This window comes from Dendrobates tinctorius, unplaced genomic scaffold (genome assembly GCF_039654945.1).
Source record: "Dendrobates tinctorius isolate UK_male_01 unplaced genomic scaffold, ASM3965494v1 ptg000017l, whole genome shotgun sequence".
Classification (NCBI taxonomy): Eukaryota; Metazoa; Chordata; class Amphibia; order Anura; family Dendrobatidae; genus Dendrobates; species Dendrobates tinctorius.
The window spans coordinates 14997762-15023122 of NW_027361685.1; the positions used below are offsets into that span (position 1 = coordinate 14997762).

The 25361-nt window shown below is 45.1% G+C and overlaps 1 protein-coding gene across 1 annotated transcript; it reads right to left on the bottom strand.

The window, feature by feature from the left end:
- Nucleotides 1–1500: 1500 nt before the first annotated feature.
- LOC141082306 (uncharacterized) lies at nucleotides 1501–23063 on the bottom strand. Its single transcript, XM_073566255.1, has 4 exons — nucleotides 22774–23063; nucleotides 22593–22690; nucleotides 6820–6910; nucleotides 1501–3372 (listed from the first exon to the last, which is right to left on the bottom strand). The coding sequence occupies exons 1-4, from the start codon at nucleotides 22904–22906 to the stop codon at nucleotides 2099–2101; spliced, it is 1596 nt and encodes a 531-aa protein (XP_073422356.1). The 5' UTR covers nucleotides 22907–23063; the 3' UTR covers nucleotides 1501–2098.
- Between the last annotated feature and the right edge of the window lie 2298 nt (nucleotides 23064–25361).

A 25361-nucleotide genomic window follows, 5' to 3' on the forward strand; every position in this document is an offset into this window, starting at 1 on the left:
TAATATCCCACATCATCCCGTCAGTAAGAGCCACCGGACTACTACCCCTAATATCCCACAACATCCCATCAGTCAGAGCCACCGGACTACTACCCCTAATATTCCACATCATCCCGTCAGCCAGAGCTACCAGACTACTACCCCTAATATCGCACATCATCCCGTCAGCCAGAGCCACCGGACTACTACCCCTAATATCTCACATCATCCCGTCAGCCAGAGCCACCGGACTACTACCCTAATATCCCACATCATCCGTCAGCCAGAGCCACCGGACTACTACCCCTAATATCCCACATCATCCCATCAGCCAGAGCCACCGGAATACTACCCCTAATATCCCACATCATCCCGTCAGCCAGAGCCACCGGACTACTACCCCTAATATCCCACATCATCCCATCAGTCTGGGGTCAGAACCAGAGTGCTGAGGGGAATTGCCCTAACTTCCATACCAGGGATCCCTTTAATAGAAGCCTGAAATCAGAACCAGAGCGCTGAGTGGATTTGTCCTGACTTCCATACCAATGATCCCTTTAATAGAATACTGGGGTCAGATTCAGAACGCTAAGGGATTTGCCCTAACTTCCATACAGGAGATCCCTTTAGGAGAGCCTGGGGTAAGTACCAGAGCATTTGAAGGCAATTGCCCTGACTTCCATACCGGGGAATCCTTTAAGAGAGGCCTGGGGTCAGTACCAAAGCGCTGGATGGATTTGCTCTGACTTCCATACCGGGGAATCCTTTAAGAGAGGCCTGGGGTCAGTACCAAAGCGCTGGATGGATTTGCCCTGACTTCCATACCGGGGATCCCTTTAAGAGAGGCCTGGGGTTAGAACCAAAGCGCTGGATGGATTTGCCCTGACTTCCATACCAATGATCCCTTTAAGAGGGAAGATGTGCCTATAGGATGGAGGATATGTGATGGGGATAATGGCAGGGAGGGGGTGATTCATTTCTGACATGTGCTCTCTGCTCCTTTCTGGGGGGCAGACAATGACTGGGAGCTTATGTTCCCAGGGATGCTAGATTTCTCTCACCATGTCAGTGTCTGCTGAGGTGTTTTCTGGAGTGGGAAACTGATGCTCATAGCAACCAATCACAGCTCATCTTCTTTTAAACAGCTCTGGTGAAAGGAAATATGCTTTGTGATTGGTTGGTGAACACACATACATTTTTATATATAGAGATATATGTAAAGGATTTTTCTAAACTATATTTTGGGACAGATTAGATACGTTTTATATACATACCTGATGATTTTTCTCTGCATAATCTCTTGTTTTTATATTTTTTATGTGTTTTGTTGAAATACAGATATATTTCATACTGAAATGTTGTTTATGGGAGTAACGTTTGTAGGCTATGTTGTTGATTTCTACTTCTGAATATATAGAGGACCTCGTTTGGGCTTTTTATATATATATGGTTAGACAAACGAGCTACATATAGCAGCAAAAGGTGTATACATGATAACCTCATACCGCAGGGAAAGACATGTATTCTAGAATACTAAAGAAAGTGATAATACAAAATGACAATATTTAGGAGTATTTCACCAAACCCCATTACAGTCCATAAATCCCCATGTCCCTTTTATCTAATGTCATTACTCACATAACTCTTCACATATTGACAACTGTATTGTCCTCATCACAGACACTACTTACTACCATATGACACCATTACTTACTCTCACAATGCCCTGCAGCTACTCCTATTAACCCTTGTGTATGCCAACCATACCTGCTAATGGCTCTGATGTCATTTTATGTTTCCATTCTGGCTAGAGCTCCCATAAGGTCATCTCATTAGCTGCAAAGTTAGTTAGTGAAAGTTTTTCCAAGATGGCAGCTCAGTCCGACATGGCTGTTCAATATATTTACTACTGATCATTCTCGTACAATGAGTGTTTTTATTTTAACATGGCCAAACATGAGGAATGACAAGGGGTTGTCCTAGTAGTGGTCAACACCTTTAAGTACATACAATTTTGAGTTAAAATATTTCCAACATTTTGAACATGAAAAAAGCTTCTCCCTGTATGACTTCACTGATGTTTATTAAAAGTTGATTTCGGTAGAAAACATTTCCCACATTAAGAACATGAAAAAGGTTTCTCCCCTGTGTGAGTTTTTTGGTGACTAAGAAGAGAAGATTTCTTCACAAAACATTTCCCACATTCTGAACAGGAAAAAGGCTTCTCCCCTGTGTGAGTTCTTTGGTGCTTAAACAAATATGATTTACAGTTAAAACTTTTCCCACATTCTGAACAGGAAAAAGGTTTCTCCCTCGTATGAGTTCTTTGGTGCTTAACCAAATCTGATTTCCGGTTAAAACATTTCCCACAATCTGAACAGGAAAAAGGCTTCTCCCCTTTGTGACTTCTCTGGTGATTAACCAAATCTGATTTCTTTGTAAAACATTTCCCACATTCTGAACAGGAAAAAGGCTTCTCCCCTGAGTGAGTTCTATGGTGATTAACTAAATCTGATTTCCAGTTAAAGCATTTCCCACATTCTGAACATGAAAAAGGCTTCTCCCCTGTGTGAGTTCTATGGTGCTTAAACAAATATGATTTACAGTTAAAACATTTCCCACATTCTGAACATGAAAAAGGCTTCTCCCCTGTGTGAGTTCTATGGTGAGTAACCAAATCTGATTTCTGGTTAAAACATTTCCCACAATCTGAACAGGAAAAAGGCTTCTCCCCTTTGTGAGTTCTCTGGTGTTTAACCAAATCTGATTTCTTTGTAAAACATTTCCCACATTCTGAACAGCAAAAAGGCTTCTCCCCTGTGTGAGTTCTAAGGTGATTAACCAAATCTGATTTCTGGATAAAACATTTCCAACATTCTGAACAGCAAAAAGGCTTCTCCCCTGTGTGAGTTCTCTGGTGCTTAACACAATTTGATTTCTGGCTAAAACATTTCCCACATTCTGAACATGAATATGGCTTCTCTGCTGTGTGAATTCTCTCATGTGTAACAAGATGTGAATTCTGAGTAAAACATTTCCCACATTCTGAACAGGAAAATCTATTCTCAGTTTTGTGAATTTTTTCATGTTTACGAAAAGTCTTTTCAAGAAAACTGTTTCCATATTCTGAATCTGAAAATGGCTCCTTTCCTTTAGAATAAATTAATTTTTTAATGCTTATTTTGTGACCTTGATTTTCCTTAGTAGTTGGTAATGAACCAAAAGATGGGACCTGTTTCATAGGATCAGATGACAGATCTTTGCTGTGAAGGGATGATGATATATCTGGAGTAATGGCATTAACTTCAATTGTATCCTGTGAGATCTCAAGATCATCAGATTTAAAAATTGAAGATGTCAGCGTTCCCTCTGATCTCCTGGTGCAGTCATCTGCTAAAAATAAAACCAATTAATAATTTTGAATAAAATATCCTCAAATTTTATACTTTTGAGCATTTCTACTTAAGCTGTCCATAGAAAATACAAGCTTTTTAAAAATATTGAATTATTCACCAAGACAATGAGAGTTCACAGTCTAATCGAAAGCCTCATAGCATGAACCAGTGCATCATGGTGTTCAATGATTTGTTCATTCTGCTTCCCACACATGGAATAAAAAGCCAACAATGTTATATAGGTGAAAATTATACCAATAAAACTTCTACTCATCTCACGGAAACACAAGACACCACTAAGGTCCATCATCTGTCAGAGGAAAACCAAAAGGTTTCCACAATATTTGTGGCTCAAAAGCTCTTGAAAAGCAACATGGCTTCCATAAACCGATCCAGCAATATCCCTCTCCCAAAGTCAAATATCCACTCTCTTCTGAGCCTTGTAGTGCGCCCAAACCATATTTAGCATCCATATATTGGGCATTACTATAGTGAGAAGAACCCACTTAATTTACGGTGTGTGTTTCCTGGAGCACAATCTGGACATTATGTGTTAGATAATAAAATGACAAATGTGCAATTTTCATGTTGCAACATCCAGTGCGAGCTAATTTCCATAAAGTGTCACTACTCCCATAGAATAATTCACTGAGGGTTATAATTTCCATAATGGAGTCACTTTATGGGGATTTCTACTGCTTTAGTTTCCTGTAATTGTGTTATATTAGGGCATCTGCAGATGGTGTGTCCCCTCTCCACTGGAATCTGCTCCTGTGATGTTTGATTCCATCACCAAGCAGCGCCTTATTTATTGAGCAGGCGTTGCTGGTAATAGAAGAGACGTCGAAACCAGAAGCTCTGGGTGGCGCTGGCTCTGTCCAGCCACTAAGATTAGGGTGCCTGAGACCAGTAGTTTCGTCCAGCCTGGCAGTATGGGTTTGTGTGCTGTCCAGCAATCTGGTAGCAATCTGCTACCCGCTTAAGCCAATTAGAAAGCACCAAACCCTCCTAAAGCTTGAAGCATATTCCTGGAATCTGCCAGATACAGCCTTGTTCCCCTCTGGTTCAGTCCTCTGTGCTCAGCTGGTGTATTTGTTTCCTGGTGTAATCCCAGCCCGCTTACTGACTACACTTGTGTCTTCTGATTTTGTACTTTCTCTGCCCTCCTGGTTATGACCAACTACCTGACTATTCTTCTTGCCATCTCACTCCACAGAGTAGCAGGTAACACCATGGTCCAAGCCTAGGGGTCTCTGTAAGTCCAGATCCATGAAGAGGGGTTAAAGGATGATGAGCAAGGCAATCACTGGGATCTGGAAAATAGAGTAGATACAGCCAAGCCTTCTCATGGTGGCCATCTTTTGATCTGCCAGGTGATCACTAACAGTGCTCCCAATACATTTTGTCTGCAAACTATTCCATCAAGCTCTGTGTACGAATAGTTAAATGGCGCTCCTTCCTTTCTTAACCCTACCATGTGTCCAGAAAATAGTGTACAACCATATATAGGGGATTGTTGGATTCAAGAGACATTGGAAAATAATTTGTAAGGTCCATTTGTTTCCTATTATCCTGGTGAACACTCTCTGGGTAATTAGAGTATGGGGCTCGGTGGCTCTTGGCAATCTAAACTATCGTAAGGGCCAATATTTTCCATCAGATGAGTTTCAAGAAGAAATATTAGACATTCACAGAGCATTTTAATAATGGTGCAGAGCTGAGGTGTTATGATTGAGTCACCGTAGGAGGCAGACACAAAAATAGAGGCTACGTCCAGAAAACCAGAAAAGTTGGCAACTATCAGATTGCAGACTCCTGAACCTATCAACACAACTAGCAGTAGCCGTGGGGGGTTCCTACGGTGCTCTAGACCCCTCGATCACAGCCGGAGAGCTAAATAGCCTAAAGACAGAAAAGGAAATCTAAACTGCCCCAGAGCAGACCCCAAAGTAAAAGGCAGCCCCCAACATATAATGACGGTGAAGCGAGATGAAAAAACACTCACACAGATAGAAAGATAGGCTGAGCAAATGATGGGGCCCAAGCTAAACTACACAGGACAGGAAAGGACGGTTGCTGTCTGCAATCTGCCAAAAACCCTATCAAAGACATAAGCCAACAGCTGATATGGAAAAAGACCCTGAAGCAGCTAGGCTTCAAAACTAAATCAGCACTCCGGTATCTTCAGAAGACAGAGCAAAAGGAATTCAGCTCACCCCAGCAGGGAATGGCAGAAATCCAGAAAAACAAAGAAAACAAAGTCAAAACACAAATGCAAAAAGCTTAGCAGAAAAACTTATCTTTAGAAGAGCAGGAATTCATTCTGGTCTCCAAGGATCCCACAGAGAAATCACCCGCAGGGCAGAAGGGCGTCGGCAGCCTTATATCCAGTCCGTAACTCCACTCAGCCAGTCATCATCATTAGGCTCAGGTGACTGATAATCAGGCTCACTACCTTTCCTTACCAGAAGAGGGAGTTCATCGGGCCTCAGTAGTGAAGGGGAAAATGAACTCACAACACTGAGGTGTCTTAAATTTAGATCTCAGGCATTTGGCAGAGGTAATGGAGATATTATTTTAAAGGCTACCAGGTAGTTGCAGACTCACATAAGTGAGGCAGCTCGATCCCACCATCATCAATCTACCATACAAAATGAACCTGTACAAAAAGAACTAGAAAAAAAAACATGTTACCGTATTTTTTGGACTATAAGACTTTCCTGATTATAAGACGCACCCCAAATTTTGAGAAGAATAGGAATTTTTTTTTTTAATAACATGGTGGCGATTCTTATAATCCATGCGTCTTATTGCTGTGGTGAAGTGGGGTCATAGTGTCGCTGCTGGAGGAGGCAGTAGTGGGGTGCTGCTGCTGCCGCTGCCCGGGATTGCCACCGTTGCTGCTGCCTGGGGTGTCCGCCGCTGTGGGGGGACTCTGTCAACATTTTGTGAAATGCCAGAGCCCCCGCATGTCCTGTGCGGTGGACTCTGTAAACATGGCTGCCGGGGGGCGGCGCATGCGCTGATGGCGATTTCGGTATCAAGATCTCAGGATATGAAATTTCAGCCCTGAAATTAGATCTCAGGACTCTAGGAAGCCAATAGCATCATTACCCTCCGCTTTCTCTTACAGGCCCATCATAATATTTTTCTTCAAGTGATCTTCTAACTTGTCATCACATTCTACGTACGCTGTCATTTGGCTTTATAGTTTACAGATCTGGGCAGGTAACATCAGCATTTTAAAGTAGATGGATCCTCCAGGTTGTAAGTTCTATAGAAAAGGGCTTTCAATGCCGAAAGTCATTTGAACAGTTTTGGGTGGAGGAGAATGTTGTGGTCTAGAGGCAAAATGGTGACCATGGACTACACCACCGATAAAGCAGCCACAGCCGGTGACTGAGAGGAATCTGTGACTTCTCTGCATTCAGTGGTTACTACTCACCTGGGTAGTCATATGTGGGAATCTCCTCTTTACACCACTCATCATCTCTCACATATGTCTCTGTAGTATTTATATGGGTCAGATCTTCACCCTGAAACAAATATTGTAAAAGTCACAGACAGATGGAGAAGTCCCATCTATGATCAGCTCTAATTCTGCCATCTCCACCATTCTCATTACACAAGTTGTTGGAATATGTTTAGTGCAACAACTCCATTCCTGTCTATGAGTGTTTAGTTGCTAGCTTTGTATGCTGTTTATAAAGTTTAAAAAGAAATCTTGCAGAGGCTCACACAGGAAGAGCATGTGACTGTATTTCCTGTTTTCCTGCTGTGTCTGTGTATGAGAGAAGTAGCCTGCTGTAGATGCTGCACAGATAGAGACACACAAATGATTTATTCCTGATCTATTAAGCTTACAAGAGACAAAAAAACTGACTGGCTCATCCAAACTAATGTGAATAGGTGCATACCAAGAGGAGCTACCCCCATATACAATACACAAAGAATGGTTGCACTCTATCATGCTAAGGCATGTCAATGTGGAATATATGTAATTAGAATTGCAATACAGCTTTAGAATTATAGAAAAAATATATGAGACTCTTAGCATAAAATTTGGTCAAATATTATCTGCCCACCAGCCAACGTCAAGGCGGCCCATCAGATTTGAGAGAGAGAGAGAGAATTTTTTTTTGTCCGGCACCCAGACAGATTTTGGGGTTAATTCAGTGTCTGGAGGATCCGCCGGCAAAAAAAACGTTGCAAGGTCCGTTTGGAAATATTTGAGGATGTTGACGGACACTAAGATTGTGGCGGATCCTCAAAAAAACGGATGCAACGGAGGGCAATCAGTCAGGATCCGCCAATAATGAAGTCAATGGGGAAAAAAAACGGATCCGCAAAGAAAAATGGCGGATCCGTTTTTTTTAAAAATTGGCGGATCTTGACTGATTGTCAAAAACGGAAGTGTGAAAGAGGCCTTATCTGCTTAATTGAGAATGACATAACGAAGGGATTGCCCACACCTGTCCATGAAATAGCCTTGGAGTCAATTGTCCAATTACTTTTGGTCCCTTTAAAAACAGGGTGGCACATGTTAAGGAGCTGAAACTCCTAAACCCTTCATCCAATGTTAATGTGGATACCCTCAAATGAAAGCTGAAAGTCTGAACTTCAACTGCATCTGAATTGTTTTGTTTAAAATTCATTGTGGTAATGTCTAGAACCAAAATTAGAAAAGTGTTGGCTCTGTCCAAATATATATGGACCTAACTGTATATTGCTCTTGATTGTTCCTGAAAAAACAAGTTCTGTTGTCACATGCTTGGAGAGAATCGTGAGTAATCCGCCAACAGGTTATGGGCCCAGAGTAACACAGCAACTAGAGCCCAAAGCAAAAGCAGCCCAGAGCAATAGAGAAGATGTCCACTAGCAGCAATCCAGTCAAGTTCTCAGTGCCAAGCCTCAATAACCAGATACACCAGTCCTGGAAATTCAAGGGAAAGATGCTGTTAATAAGAGAAGATAGGTAGAAATACACTAAGGATCAAGTGCCTCATCCATTATCAGATGATTGGCTAGAGAAGGATCAGAAAGCACAAAGCACAATCTCCCTCAGTGTAGATGATAATCAGATTGTGCATATATGCAAGTGTGCAACTGCAAAAGAGATGTGGGATGAGTTACAGAAAGTGCATGAAAGATTTAATCTCAGCAATAAGCTTTATCTCATGAGAAAGCTATATCAGTTGTCATGGTTAGGACATGGTTAATGTCCTGTTCTCACAGGGTTAACTTTTGCCGGCCTCTCTTTGGATCTGGGAGGGGTATTTATACTCACTCCATACTAGCATTCTCTGTCAGTTATACTGCTGTTCTGGTGTGTCTGACCCCTGGTGTGCGTGTACGCTGCGTTGTTTGTGTGCTTCCCGTGTATGACCCGGCTTGTTCCTTCACTCTGTACTCCGTCTCTCGTTTTTGTACTATTGTCTTTTCTGGTTCTGACCTCCTGGCTTGGCTATCGTTGCTCCGTTACAGTTTACCCCTATTGTACCATCTAATGCCCGTTCTGGTTTTCTGATCTATTGCTACGTCCTGACAATTCTTTCTGTCTAACTGGTACTGTATTGCTATCTCGTGCTTTGACCTCGGCTTGATCTGGTTTCTGTCTCTCTCTATGCCCCTTGGTAACATTGTCCTGTAGTTACCTTTCTAGGAGTTTCCCTGCAGCTCCTAGCTCCGTGGAGCTTAGGCCACGCCCCCAGCAGTCACATGCTTCAGGTCTTGGAGCATGCATTGTCACCACTGCTGCCCGCTCCGCAGGTATCTTTGTGCACAGACTTTGTACTCGTGCCCTGGCTCAATGAGCAAGTGCAGTGTGGTGTTCCTGACATCAGTTTAAGCTAAGTGATGGACGTAATATGCAGGACTATATAAGAAAAACCCTATAGATTGTTGAGCGTCTCAGGGGTATTGGAGAAAAAATTAAAGATTTTCATGCTGCTGCATTTCTATTAAGTGGTCTTCCAGAGAGTTATGACAGACTTGTGACTGCACTAGATGCACGGCCAGATGATGAGCTGACACTAGAGTATGTTAAAGGCAAACTTTTGGATGAATTCAAGATAAAAACGCAGCATGTAAGCAGCAGTAATGAATCCAGAGCAGAAACAGCATTAAAGACACAGTATTTACCTAAATATACGAGCAATCTAAGAGAAACTCATGAATGTTTTGTCTGTAAAAAGCCCGACCACCTTAAAGTAGACTGCAGAATTTGGAAAGTAAGAATGAGCCAGCTTAAAAAGCAGAACAGTCAACAAAGGGTTAAAACAGCTGTAAAGGAAGATTCTGCATGTCCTGAAGCTGCATTTAATGCCAGAACAAGCCCATCTGCAAAGTCTATATGGTGCATAGATTCTGGTGCAAGCAGCAATATGACAAATAATAAGGATTTCTTCACTGACCTTAATGAAAGCTAATCAGAAAAGGTCATCTTAGCGAATGGTCACTATATGCCTTCAGAAGGAATAGGATACGGCTACCTCCACTGTCCAGTTTCCTCAGCACAAAGCAGAAAGATCCCATTAAAGGTGTAATGCTGCTGCAGAGCAGTAGCGCGCAACCTCCACCAGGGGGTGCAGGTGAGGGAAAAAAGGATGCACTCACAGCAGCCAGGTGGGTAATGGACAGGGAATGCAATACCAGAGGAATTCATGTGGTCAGATCCAAGCCAGAGAAGTCAGAGCTGGTCGGGAGCAGAGATGCCAGAGACATGAGACAGTCAAACAGGTCAGAGATCAAGCCGGGTCAAATACCAAAGGGTCACAGCACGGGGAGCAAACACTAGAACTATAACTGACACTTCCTGCAGGCAGCAGCAGACTGAAATAGCCAAGCAGATCCCAAAGCGAGGCAGAGAAAGTTAATCCTCGCATGACCAGGCCGGGGAGAGAATAACAAGAAACAAACCCTGATCTGGATCATGACAAAAAGGATGTTCTCTATGTTCCCAGCCTTGAAAGCAATCTTCTGTCAGTAAAGAAGCTCATGCAAAACAGGAATGTAGTTACTTTTAGAGATAACAGCTGCATCATCTAAAAGAAGGGTCACACTCTTGCAGTAGCAAAACTCCAACATGAGTTGTATCAGCTAAAATGCAAAGAATGAGTGTACAGTGCTAGACAAGATCTGCATAAGAACTGTATCCATGTACGGCACAGACGTCTTAGGCACAGATACCCAGAAGCAGTAAGGAAGCTAGCTTATCTTGCAAATGGTATTGAAATCAACCAGTGCAGTCAAATGATGACATGCACTAGCTGTCTTAAAGGGAAAATGTCCAGAAAATCCTTTCCTAAAATAAGCACCACTAGATCTGCACAGCCTCTGGATCTGATACAGATGTATGTGGTCCAATGAGTGTTCAAACTTCTAGAAAAATGAGATATTTTCTCACATTTATTGATGACTACTCCAGATATACAGTCGCCTACCTCCTTCACAGTAAGGATGAAGTTCCACAGAAACTTGAAGAATATCTTGCTGTAGTGTAACAAATTTGGAAGAATGCCAAAAGCCCTGCGTGCAGATAATGGAACTGAAAATACAAGTGGTAAGGTGCAAACCATTTTGAAAAAGGATGGAATTGTGTTCCAGACAACCATTCCATACAACCCAGAACAAAATGGCATATCCCTGGTATGCACTGAATGTCCCCAACTTTTCCCAGCTCTTGACTGTGTTTGTGAATTGCATTTATTATCCCTGGTATGCACTGCTTACCCTACTTTTTATATCCATAATGTACTTCATTCCTCTTGTGGCTTCCATGCATATCTCTGAGTGGGCAGTCTGTAATGAATGGGTCACCGAGGAGGATAACAGGACCAGGCTAAGCCACCAGAAAACCAGAGAGGTTGGTAACTAAGCGGATTGCAGACCCCTGATCCTATCCACACAACTAACAGTAGCCGTGGGGCATACCTACGAAGCCCTAGATGCCTCGGCACAGCCGGAGAGCTAACTAAGCCTAAAGCAAGAAAGGTAAAATCTAAACTGCCCCGGAGCAGACACAAAAGGAATAGACTGCCCCCAAACATATATTGTCGGTGAGACAAGATGAAAACACAAACACAGGCAGGAAAATAGACTGAGCAAATGATGGGGCCCAAACTGACTAGACAGGACAGGAAAGGAAAGTCACTGTTTGCAATCACGCAAAAACCCTGAAAAATCCAACACGTCTGATGCACAAAAACACTGAAGTCACACGACTTCGCCCACACTATATCAGCACTCTGGTATATACTGAAAGCAAAGCAAAAAGAGACCAATACAACAGGGGACAGAACAAACTGACACAAGCAGTAACATATGGGTGGTGATCCAGCACAGCCCCAGCAGGAGCAAGCTGACCCGCACAAAGCAGAGATAGACAAAACCAGATGAAATGCAAAAAGATTAGCAAATGAACCACTTGGCTGAACCATGCAGAAACAGAGCAAGAGACGTCAGACATCAGACCTTAGAAGGCACAGGAAGAAAATCACCAGCAGGGATTGAATGAAGTCAGCTGTATTAAATACACCAGTCAGAAATCCCAGATCTCCAATCGTCATCATTATCAGGTGGCAAGCCTCTGTCAATCTCACCGCTCCACTACCTCCAGTAACCACCAGAGGGAGCCCAGAAAGAGAACATGCAACACCTTTGTCAATCTGACAAGCTCCCCTACGTTCAGTAACCACCAGAGGGAGCCCAGAAAGAGAATTCACAACAGTAGTCCCACCCCCCTTTTTATCACCTTTGGTTAACTCTGAACATGTGATCTGCCCACACACGCCCACATCCCCTCTCACAACTGATCCCTCTCAGCCACAGATATATTCAGGGCCATGTCTTATCCTGCTCCCATATTCTAACGCTCTGTCTGTTACTCCTCACTGCTGGTGACGTATCCCCAAATCCTGGCCCTCCTAAACACTTCCACACACTCACTTCTAACACCCTGCCATAATCTTCTACACGTTTTCGCAATGATGATAACCTCATATCCATTAATCCAGCTCCCACTCCCCCGGTCCCTCTACCTGGAGCACACGCTCTGACTGCAATAAACTGTCGTTTATCCATGACCTCTTCTTCACCAACAAACTCTCCTTCCTTGGCATCACCGAAACCTGGCTCACCCCCTCTGACTCAGCCTCTCCAGCTGCACTTTTTTACAGCGGATTCCATCTCTCTAACACCCCTCGCCCCAGCAACAAATGTGGTGGAGGAGTTGGCTTGCTCCTTTCCGATACCTGCTCCTTTACCCCAATTCCGCTACCACTCAACGCTACTCTTCCCTCGTTTGAGGTGCACTCCATCCGCATCTACTCCCCCTCCAACTGGCTGTCATCTACCGCCCCCCAGAACTAGCCATCTCCACCTTTCTCGACCACTTCACCACCTGGCTACTTCATTTCCTCTCTGCTGACATCCCCACTATCATGGGTGACTTCAACATCCACATTGACGCTTCCACCCTAGCTGCCTCTAAACTTTTATCGCTCACTGCCTCCTTGGCATCACAGGCTTGGCTCTAACCTGTATCTCATCATATCTAACAGACCGAACATTCGGTGTCTCCCACACCACCTCCTCACCTTGCCCCCTGTCGGTATTCCTCAAGGCTCAGTTCTAGGAACCCCTACTCTTCTCCATCTACACCTTCCACCTGGGACAGCTCATAGAATCCCACGGTTTGCAGTATCATCTCTATGCCAATGACACGCAGATCTACCTATCTGGACCTGACCTCACCTCCTTACTGACCAAAATCCCACAATGTCTTTCTGCTATTTCAGCTTTCTACTCCGCTTGCTTTCTAAAACCGAACATGGACAAAACAGAATTCATAATCTTTCCCCCATCTCACTCTACCCCTCCACCAGACCTATCCATCAATGTCAATGGCTGCTCACTTTCCACAGTCCCGCATGCTCAGTGCCTCTGGGTGATTCTTGACTCTGCCCTCTCTTTCAAGCCACATATCCTTGCCTCCTCCTGCCATCTCAAACTCAAAAATATTTCCCGAATCCGTGCATTCCTTGACCATGAAACCACAAAAACACTAGTGCCCACCCTTAGCATCTCCCGCCTCGACTACTGCAACCTCCAACTCTCTGGCCTCCCCTCTGGCACCATTCCTATCCATCCTATACTCTGCTTCCCGACTAATCCACCTGTCTCCCCGTTATTCCCCAGCCTCTCCTCTCTGCCAAGTCCTTCATTGGCTTCCTATCATCCACAGGCTCCAGTTCAAAACCCTAACTATGACATACAAAGCCATCCACAACCTGTCTCCTCCATACATCTGTGACATGGCCTCCTGGTACTTACCCACATGCAACCTTCGATCCTTTCAAGATCTCCTTCTCTACTCCCTTCTTATCTCTTCTTCCCACAACCGCGTACAAGACTTCTCCCATGCTTCCCCCATACTCTGGAACCCTCTACTCCAACACATCAGACTCTCACCTACCATGGAAACCTTCAAAATGAACCTGAAGACTCACCACTTCCGACTAGCCTACAACCTGCAGTGATCTTCAGTCTACTGAACCGCCGCACGACCAGCTCTACCCTCTCCTAGTGTATCCTCACCCATCCCCTGTAAACTGTGAGCCCTTGCGGCCAGGATCCTCTCTCCCTCTGTACTTGTGTGTGTCTTGTATTGCTCATGTTTATTGTACTTGTCTACACTGCGTTCCAAATTATTATGCAAATTGGATTTAAGTGTCATAAAGATGTAATTTTTTGTTTTTCAAATAAACTCATAGTTGGTATTGTGTATCAGGGCTCTTTGGATCACTGAAATCAATCTCAAATTCCTGTGAATGATGTTCCACATTATTAAGCAGGGCACAGGTTTCAAGGAATTTAGGAAAGAAAAAGGACCTCTCTGCTGCTGAAAAGCATCAAATAGTGCAATGCCTTGGTCAAGAGATGAAAACATTAGATATTTCCCAAAAATTTAAACGTGACCATCGTACTGTTAAGAGATTTGTGGTTGATTCTGAGCACAGACATGTTTGTGCTGATAAAGGCAGAATGAGGAAGGTTTCTGCCAGGCAAGTTCATCGGATTAAGCAGCTGCTAAAAAGCCATTACAAACCAGCAAACAGATATTTAAAGCTGCTGGTGCCTCTGGAGTCCCTCGAACCTCATGGTGTAGGATCCTTCAAAGGCTTGCTGTGGTGCATAAACCTACTAAAAAGTGTTCACAAGCAGAAATTGTAGCAGTGGGTCCAGACATACATGAAGACTATTTTTCATACAGTCTTGTTTACTGATGAGTGTCGAGCAACCCTGGATGGTCCAGATGGATGGTTGGTGGATGGCCACTGTCACGGTCACTGTGTGTCTGGGCGCAGATGTTACCGCAAGGCGGACCCATAACACACGTGACCCTGGATACACCGCCTCCAGTGGGGCGAATTTAAATAATAGAACGTGCAGGTGGATACGGCGCCTCCACCTGGCGAATTTAGGTATTACACGTTATAAATATATTTCTGGAAACACCGCCTCCAGTAAGGCGCATTTAAATAATAAAGGGGGGAACCTGGGACACATTAACAGTGGTGGGCCCTGCAATAGGGAATGGGGGGCGTGGAGACCTCCTAAGCTCCCCTGAGCCAGTGTCCCTGCACTCCTTACATTCCCTAAACAGGCTCCGCACCTGTCGCCGCACGCGTACCTTAAAGCCCTTGCTCACCCTGACCCTAAACCCTCACTAGGGAATGGGTCGGTGCGGAGACTAATCCCACCACTGCACTAAGAACACACATGAGGAAAGAGACAATACAGGGGAAACACCACTTAGCTTTCCTCTGTTGCGTGCGCTCCTAGCAACAGAGCCCACCACCTGTGTGCATCTTCTCCTCCACCCTGATCCATCACCATCGTGCAGCCTGGGAGCAGAGTCCATCACCACTTGCAGCAGTCCAGTACACAGAGTCCCAAGATGAGTCCAGCCTCTGCCAAGAATCCAAGCATGCTCGAGTCCAGTTCTCAGCAACCAAGTCGAGCATGCTGAGTGCAACTCTCTTCCTAGTCGCCACTCCTCTAAGCCATGCCCGCACTTCCTGCCGACACCATAAACTGCGACTCCACCAGGCCATGCCAGTCCTTCCTGCAGACACCATTAGCTGGCACTCGTTCTCTCTGGCTGACTGCGCAGGACTCCAATCCAGCTCCATCCTTCCACCAGGCTCTCCAACAACTAAGCAAGAAATATCACCAGCAGTGAGTGAACACCCTGAGACCCATTTATAGAGTGTCACACCTGAACCATAATTAAGTGCAACCTAACCTAAGATGCAATACCACAACCACCACCGGGGACAGTCAAAACACCTTTGAACTTAACCAAAGTAAAAAAAGTTCACTTTGTGCTTTTAATACCGCCAGATCCAACACTGGATCATGACAGTACCCCCTCCTTAATGAGGGGCCTCTGGACCCTCAACACCACCCCTCATTAGGGAAACACCTGCAGCGGGGACGCCCAGACCCTGAGTTCACCCTACCACTACCTGACACTTCAGGTTTATGACAAACACCGCTGATATTGGCAATAAAGTTCCTTTTGGAGGGACCACTCATCTCCAGAGCGCCGACCTGGGGAACGAGATTATGTATGTGTATGTATGCTAAGAGCTGATCAGACTCCACAACACATTTCCAAGATGTTTTTTGGTGGCACCCATACATGCTCGTTCACACACAGGTCCGGACCTGAACGTTTATTGCACACATACATTTGTCATAACTAGGTGAACTCACTCTGGAGTTGACAACAGAGGCGTCCCCCTGTGTCACCACACTCACACCCCCACTATTCACCAAGGGACACCACCCTCCAACCCTTTCACCATGAGGACTACGCCTCCCAGGGTTGGTTAATGGCGAGGGTAGAGGTTTATCCCTACTCCCCCGCAGCACACCTGCTGCACACACCTGGAGGAGAAGGAGACCGGGAAATGGAGGAAATATACTCTCGCTGGTCACCTCCACACGACCAGGAGGGCGGCTTCTTCGATGGTATGAAGATTTGGCGTAAGACCCCGCAGACTATCACACCAGTCAGCTCACCACAGGGGCGTACCCCTTCACCTCGGGGAATACCAGGCAGCTCCGTGGGGCACCATTTCTCCCACCTGCCTGGGTGCGCCCACCTGCATGAACCAGTCCTGCTCCCCAGCAGCGACTCTAGGGGGTTTTAGTACCATAGCCGCAGGAATATGGAGGAAAATATATACACTCGCTGGTCGCCTCCACACGACCAGGAGGGGCGGCATCGAAGATTTGGCATGAGCCCCGCGGACTATTCACCAATCTGCTCACTACAGGGACGTACCCCTTCACCTCGGGGAATACCAGGCAGCTCCGTGGGGCACCATTCCTCCCACCTGCCTGGGTGCGTCCCCGTATGAGCAAGTCCAGCTCCCCAGCAGCGACTATACACCTAGTCTGCTCACCACAGGGATGTACCCCTTCACCTCAGGGAATACCAGGCAGCTCCGTGGGGCACCATTCCTCCCACCTGCCTGGGTACCTCCCCGTGCATGAGCAAGTCCCGCTCCCCAGCAGCGACTCTAGGGGCTTTTGCCAGACCGCAGCCGCCATTTTTGTTTCTCTGGTTATCTGAGCAGAGGCCCCAGACCCTGATAACTGCTGCTGCAGCGGCTCTAACACACCATGCCGCTCCCCACTCTCCTCAGTGAGGCCCGGCAGCAATTACCACAGGTCTCCACATGGCCGAAGCTCACCAGAAAAAAAAAGTAGGGCTGGTGATAATGTCACGGTCACTGTGTGTCTGGGCGCAGATGTTACCGCAAGGCGGACCCATAACACACGTGACCCTGGATACACCGCCTCCAGTGGGGCGAATTTAAATAATAGAACGTGCAGGTGGATACGCCGCCTCCACCTGGCGAATTTAAGTATTACACGTTATAAATATATTTCTGGAAACACCGCCTCCAGTAAGGCGCATTTAAATAATAAAGGGGGGAACCTGGGACACATTAACAGTGGTGGGCCCTGCGATAGGGAATGCGGGACGTGGAGACCTCCTAAGCTCCCCTGAGCCAGTGTCCCTGCACTCCTTACATTCCCTAAACAGGCTCCGCACCTGTCGCCGCACGCGTACCTTAACGCCCTTGCTCGCCCTGACCCTAAACCCTCACTAGGGAATGGGTTGGTGCGGAGACTAATCCCACCACTGCACTAATAACACACATGAGGAAAGAGACAATACAGGGGAAACACCACTTAGCTTTGTTCTGTTGCGTACGCTCCAAGCAACAGAGCCCACCACCTGTGTGCATCTTCTCCTCCACCCTGATCCATCACCATCATGCAGCCTGGGAGCAGAGTCTATCACCACTTGCAGCAGTCCAGTACACAGAGTCCCAAGATGAGTCCAGCCTCTGCCAAGAATCCAAGCATGCTCAAGTCCAGTTCTCAGCAACCAAGTCGAGCATGCTGAGTGCAACTCTCTTCCTAGTCACCACTCCTCTAAGCCATGCCCGCACTTCCTGCCGACACCATAAACTGCGACTCCACCAGGCCATGCCAGTCCTTCCTGCAGACACCATTAGCTGGCACTCGTTCTCTCTGGCTGACTGCGCAGGACTCCAATCCAGCTCCATCCTTCCACCAGGCTCTCCAACAACTAAGCAAGAAATATCACCAGCAGTGAGTGAACACCCTGAGACCCATTTATAGAGTGTCACACCTGAACCATAAATAAGTGCAACCTAACCTAAGGTGCAATACCACAACCACCACCGGGGACAGTCAAAACACCTTTGAACTTAACCAAAGTAAAAAAAGTTCACTTTGTGCTTTTAATACCGCCAGATCCAACACTGGATCATGACAGCCACTATGTCCCAACAAGGCTGCGACTTCAGCAAGGAGGAGGAGGGGTCATGTTTTGGGCCGGAATCATGGGGAAACAGCTGGTAGGGCTCTTTAAGGTTCCTGAAGGTGTGAAAATGACCTCTGCAAAGTACTGTATATAGAGTTTCTGACTGACAGCTGTCTTCCATGGTATAAAAAGCAGAAATGTGCCTTCAGGAGCAAAATCCTCTTCATGCATGACAATGCACCATCTCATGCTGCAAAGAATACCTCTGAGTCATTGACTGCTATAGGCATAAAAGGAGATAAACTCATGGTGTGGCCACCATCTTCCCCTGACCTCAACCCTGTAGAGAACCTTTGGAGTATCATCAAGCAAAAGATCTATGAGGGTGGAAGGCAGTTCACATCAAAACAGCAGCTCTGGGAGGCTATTCTGACTTCATGCAAAGAAATCCAAGCAGAACATCTCCAAAAAACTCACAAGTTCAATGGATGCAAGAATTGTGAAGGTGATGTCACAGAAGGGTTCCTATGATAGCATGTAACTTGGCCTGTTAGGATGTTTTGGAGTTAAATAGCTTTTTTGTTCGGTGAATGTGACCTCCTAATGCTGCAAATTCCACAAATAAACATTTTCAGTTCTTTAAAACATATCAAATGTTTAGAAATTCTACTGTGCCTAATAATTTGGAACACTGCAATTTGAGTTTTTATTCATTTTGGAGATTATACTGTTATCATTGGGAGGTTTCTTCAATAAAATTTGATGTATACTCTAACGGGTGATGACTTTTATTAGACTGACTGTCATTTGTACCGACTATTTAGGAAAATCAGAGAAAAATATCATTTGCATAATAATTTGGAACACAGTGTATATTTGCCCCTTTTCATATGTAAAGTGCCATGGAATAAATGGCGCTCTAAAAATGTGTAATAATAATAATAATTGCAGAGAGAAAGAACCATACTCTCTGTGAAAGTGGAAGAAGTATGTTGTTTGATGCGAATCTACCTACAATGTATTGCGTAAAAGCCATCATGACAGCTTGCCATCTTTAAAACAGAGTGCCAGGCAAAGCCACAAATAAAACTCCATATGAGCTGTGGAACTGTGAGAAGCCTAACCTGAAGCACCTCAGGATATTTGGAAGCAAAACATTTGTGTATGTTTCCAAAGAAAAACGTTCCAAGTGGGAAGCACACGCAAAGCAAGGAGTCCTGGTGGGCTATAGGGAAACTCAAAAGGGATACAGAATCCTACCCCCAGAGACCAACACAGCAACAATCAGCAGAGATGTAGTGACTGATGAAAACTCTGTATTGCTCAAATTCCATGAGGTTACACCAGTTGTTGAACCTAAGAAGCAAGAACAAGAATCTTAATCACCAAACCCAGATGCCGTAATGGAAAACACTGAAGTGTAGATAAGCTCTGAAGCCACCAAGGAAGACACAGAAAAACCAAGTCAACCTCCAGTCAGGAGATCAGAAAGGCCAAACAAAGGTATCCCAGCTAGACACCTTTCTTATACGGTCAGAACACTTACTGAACCAGAGCCACAGTCATGGCAAGAGATGCAAAAATTGCCAGTCCGTCCACAAGAAGCAGAAGTGGATAAATGCTGCTAATGAAGACATGGAGTCCCTTCACCAACTCAAGACATGGGAGCTTACTGAGCTACCAAAAGGAAAAGGAGCTATTGGATGTAAGGGGGTCTTCAAAAACAAATATGACTCAGAAGGTAACGTTCACCAGTTTAAGGCAAGATTGGTTGCAAAAGGGTACTCGCAAAAGTATGGTGAGGATTATGATGCTACATTTTCTCCAGTTGTCAAGCAAACTACATTCAGAACTTTAATGTCAGTAGCTGCAGTTCAACAGATGACAGTGAGACATTTTGGCATCAAAACAGCCTTCCTACATGGTGACAATGATAAATCCACCTGAGGAAGGCAGCGATCCGCTGCTGAAACGCGTAGAGGTCTAATAAAAGGCTGTTCACTATCTACTTATTGCAGTGTGCTCTATTGCCATAGTGCTCCTCAAACTGACCACATACCATTTTTTCCCCAAAAAATACATGGTGACATTGAAGAAGAGTTGTACATGAGCCAACCCAAGGGGTATATTAAAAAGGGTGAAGAATTGCCTGAGGAGGTGGTGATGGCGATCTCAGTCAAGGGGTTCAAGAGAGGCCTGGATGTCTTCCTGGAGTGTAACAATATTGTGTCTTACAGTTATTAGGTTCTTTAGAAGGACGTAGATCTGGAGATTTCTTCTGATGGAATATAGGCTGAACTGGATGGACACATGGCTTTTTTTGGCCTTGCTAACTATGTTACTTTGGTTAAGAGCACCTTGTTTGTAAAATGCAAAAATCTCTCTATGGACTTAAGCCGTCGGCAAGAGCTTGGAACTCGAAAATGAACAAAGTCTTGATGGATGAAAGATTTAAAAGATCTCAAGCTGATCCATGTTTGTATATGAAAAATGTAGCAAAGGAGTGGATGTATGTTCTCCTATATGTAGACAATGTAATCATGTCTTATCAAGATGAAAAAGAAATTGCAAAGCTAAGTGAAATTCTCAACCAGCACTTTGAGACTAAGGACCTTGGAAATATGACATATTATTTAGGAATCCTAATCCACAGAGAGGAAGATGGGAGTTTTCTTCTCAACCAAAGCTCTAAAATTTCCACAATCCTAAACCAGTTTGGAATATCAGAAGCCAAAGGCTGAGAGTTACAGACAAGCAGTGGGGGAGCTTCTGTACATAGCAACCACAACTTGTCTGGATATCACAGCCACAGTCGGAATTCTGTCGACGTGTAAGCAAGCCACGCCAAAGAGAGTGGAATGCAATTAAGAGAATGCTTCAATATCTTAAAGAAACTCAAAGGTTAAATGTTAAGACATCTGCATCAGGAGATCTCACACTCAGAGGTTATGTCGATGCAAATTGGAGATTCAAGTGATCGAAAATCAACAAGTGGTTACATGTTCAAGTTAGGAGAAAATTCAATTTCTTAGTCCAGCAGAAAACAAGTGTCAGTTGCATTATCTTCTACAGAAGCAGAATATATGTCTGCTGCTTATGTAATTTGCTTGAAACAACTTTTGTAAGATTTCGGCAAGCCATTAGCTCAACCAACAGTTACCTTGCCAGCAGTAAGAAGATTAGTGCAAGGACTAAGCACATTGATGTAAAACATCACCACTTACGTGACTTAGTAGAACATGGTGTACTCCAGTTTGTTTATTGCGAGTCTGACAAGATGATAGCTCATAAAGTATAGCGTGGCACTACTACAAGGTGCACAAGTAGGTTACCCAGACCCAAATGAATAATAAAGTAACTTGGCACTCAACTGAATGATCCTTTTTGAAAATAAGTTTTTATTGTGGCAGTCACAAAGGACGTTTCGGCCTACAATTGGCCTTCGTCAGTCTGCTGTAATTCATACAAAGTCGGGTAGGCCGCCATTTTCTATTTTTTCTTTCTCCCCCCACCTGGTTTTCTGTGTATGCCTCCACAGGTTATTGTGTTTCACTATTTTTAAGTCTGTATATATGAATTGTAAACACATATGTTACTCTATGGTACCAATTTGAGGATATAATTTTTATTTTGTCTTCTGTATGTTGTTTTGTATGAATTACAGCAGACTGACGAAGGCCAATTGTAGGCCGAAACGTCCTTTGTGACTGCCACAGTAAAAACTTATTTTCAAAAAAGATGATAGCTGATGGCATGACAAAGCCATTATCAAGAGCCAAGTTTGTGGACTTCAGAACCGCAATGGGAAAAACAGGATAAGTAGTGTGTTTAGTTGCTAGTTTTGTATGCTGTTTATAAAGTTTTAAAAAAAACTCTCAGAGGCTCACACAGGGAGAGCATGTGACTGTATTTCCTGTTGAGTCTGTGAATGAGAGAAGCAGCCTGCTGCAGATGCTGTACAGATAGAGACAAACAAATGATTTATTCCTGATCTATTAAGCTTATCATATATTGTTCCTGATTGTTCCTGAATAAGCAATTTCTGTTGTCACACGCTTGGAGAGAATCGTGAGTAATCCGCTGCCAACACAAGTTCTGTGATGTATTAAGAGAAGTATAGAGTCTACATTACGTCAAATAATTATTCTCATCTTCTTCTTGATCAGATCTCTTCTGGAACGCTATGTCCAGTTCTGGGCATCAAAGTTAAAAAAAAACATTGACAAGCGAGAGCAAGTTCAGAGAAGAGCTACCAGGATGGTGAGATAAAACAAGACTGGACACAAGACCTTCACAGCCATCTACACATCATAGGGGAGATCTCCTGACACCTTCTCTCCACCTACCTGATGATCCTGAGGAGCACTGAGATCTTCTTGGTTACAGTCCTGTGGAAGAAGAGGACGAGGACATCTCTCTGGTGTTGTCCTCTTACTAGATAGATCTGGAGGAAACACATACGGGGACTGAATTCATTCTCTACATACAGATAATTATAGGCCGTGTGTATTTAGTCCTGTCTATTACCTGGAGATGTGAGGGGCTGCGGAACCTCCATTATGATGTTCTTGTACAGATCTCTGTGTCCTTCTAAATACTCCCACTCCTCCATGGAGAAATAGACAGCGACATCCTGACACCTTATAGGAACCTGACACATACAATGATACCGTCATCCCCCGATCCCTTCATAGTGTTACTGTATAATGTCCCAGCATTCCCAGCAGTGTCACCTCTCCAGTCAGCAGCTCAATCATCTTGTAGATGAGGTCTAGGATCTTCTGGTCATTGATGTCCTCATGGATCAGGTGGTGAGGTGGAGGCTCCGTGATTGGGCTCAGGGGTCTTCCACATCCCTCAGACACAGGGTCCTGACAGCGATCACTAGAGGTCTTCACCACTGTGTAATCCTGGTTATGGAGAGACACATTAATAAATCTCACTACAGACATTCCCAGAGTCCTCACCTCTCCAGTTCTGTCCATCTGTTATTCCCATAGATAAGAATGATGTAATGTGACGTCATCAGAATCTCTCACCTCTCCAGTGAGATGGAAGAGGATCTCTAGGGTGAGGTGTAACATCCTCTCCACCATCTTGTCTCTGTCCATATCCATCCTTGATGGGTAAATCAGGAAAATTCTCTTCTGTAGAAGATCTTCACTGAGAGGATCCGATATTGTAGAGACCTGAATGAGAAGAAGATGATCCGATGTAACATCATAAGAATCCTGTGTAATAATACAATTACTGGAGATAATAAGGGAAACATATGAGGAGATTTATTATTTTACAGTATTTAGTTTTCTTCCCTGACATCTACCACTGCCTCTTGCTTCATATGGAAGGACATGCTGCCCAAGGTTTCTCCCGATAGGTGCCATTCCCCTGATGAATCATACCTCTGAAGAAACGCGTCGGGAGGCACCCATGGTCAGTCCAGGGCTGGCTAGACATTAAGGGTCAGCTGTGGACTGCCCTTGTAAGGGAAGGAGTCTTTGGGGACTAGGGTCAGCCAAGATAACAGGGACTGACAGGGATAAATTCCCCACTTAAGTTATTGCATTTTGGAAATTGCCCCCACTGGGAATTTATCTCCAGGTAAAGGCACAATTGTGTCTCCATGGGGGTTGTGCTCACAGCCCAACATCGTGCGGCCTCCAAAGAAATGCCACCCCACACCATTACTGACCACTGCCAAACCGGTCATGCTGAAGGATGTTGCAGGCAGCAGATCGCTCTCCACGGCGTCTCCAGACTCTGTCACGGCTGTCACATGTGCTCAGTGTGAACCTGCTTTCATCTGTGAAGAGCACAGGGCGCCAGTGGCGAATTTGCCAATCCTGGTGTTCTGTGGCAAATGCCAAGCGTCCTGTACGGTGTTGGGCTGTGAGCACAACCCCATCTGTGGACGTCGGGCCCTCAGACCATCCTCATGGAGTCGGTTTCTAACCGTTTGTGCAGACACATGAACATTTGTGGCCTGCTGAAGATCATTTTGCAGGGCTCTGGCAGTGCTCCTCCTGTTCCTCCTTGCACAAAGGTAGAGGTAGAGGTCCTGCTGCTGGGTTGTTGGCCTCATACTGCCCCCTCCACATCTCCTGGATGTTACGCTGTTACACTGCCAATTTTGAGGCTAAAGTCACATTTTTGTGAGGAAAAAAGTAAAATGTCATTCTTTCCTTCCACATTGCTTATATTCCTGTCACACTGTCCGAATTCAGATATTGTCCTGTCAGAAAGGAGAATACAGGGAGCGAAAGGGTTAATAGGACTCACAGGAGGAACCAGCCCAGAAAGCAGAAGATCCAGGAGTGTCCGCCACATATATGACTGCTCTGTGCACAGGACCTGTGATGAGGTCACAGGAGGGGAGGAGTCAGGGGTCACATGATCAGGGGCCTCAGTGTGTGCAGGACTCAGTGTGCTGGAGCGCTCCCGATAACCAGCTGCGTGTGTCGCGCTGTGTGATAGTCACAGCACCTGCATGGAGGGCGACACATGCCGCTGATTATCGGGAGCGCTCCAGGGATCCGGGGTCCCGATGCAGCTATTCGGTAAGCGATATTAGCCAATAACAACTTCTCCGACGATATTCGCTCATCTCTAGTAATAACAGCTCAAAGGAATTCACCGAACTTTTCATTAAGTTTAACCCCTTCACGACCTTTGACGCCACGTAGGCGTCAGGAAAAGTCGTGCCAGAACGACCCATGACGCCTATGTGGCGTCATGACTTTAAAGCCCCCCTGCGGGTCGGGTGACCTAGGTCACTGAAAGGTCACCCAACCCGCAGATACAGGGGGCTTTGTTCCTCACCACAAGGGGCGTGGCTTCGCCCCCACGTGGCTACGATCGCTCTGATTGGCTGTTAAAAGTGAAACAGCCAATCAGAGCGACAGTAATATTTCATCAATGAAAATTGATGAAATATTACAATCCAGCCATGGCCGATGCTGCAGTAGCATCGGACATGGCTGGAGACCGTGATCCGACCCCCCCCCCACGGCTCACAGGGCCGATCGGCCCCCGATACCGACTGACGGCGGCAATGTGCCGCCGCCGTCATCATCGGCTCCCCTCCCCCTTCTCTGTGCTCCCCCCACCTTCCGACC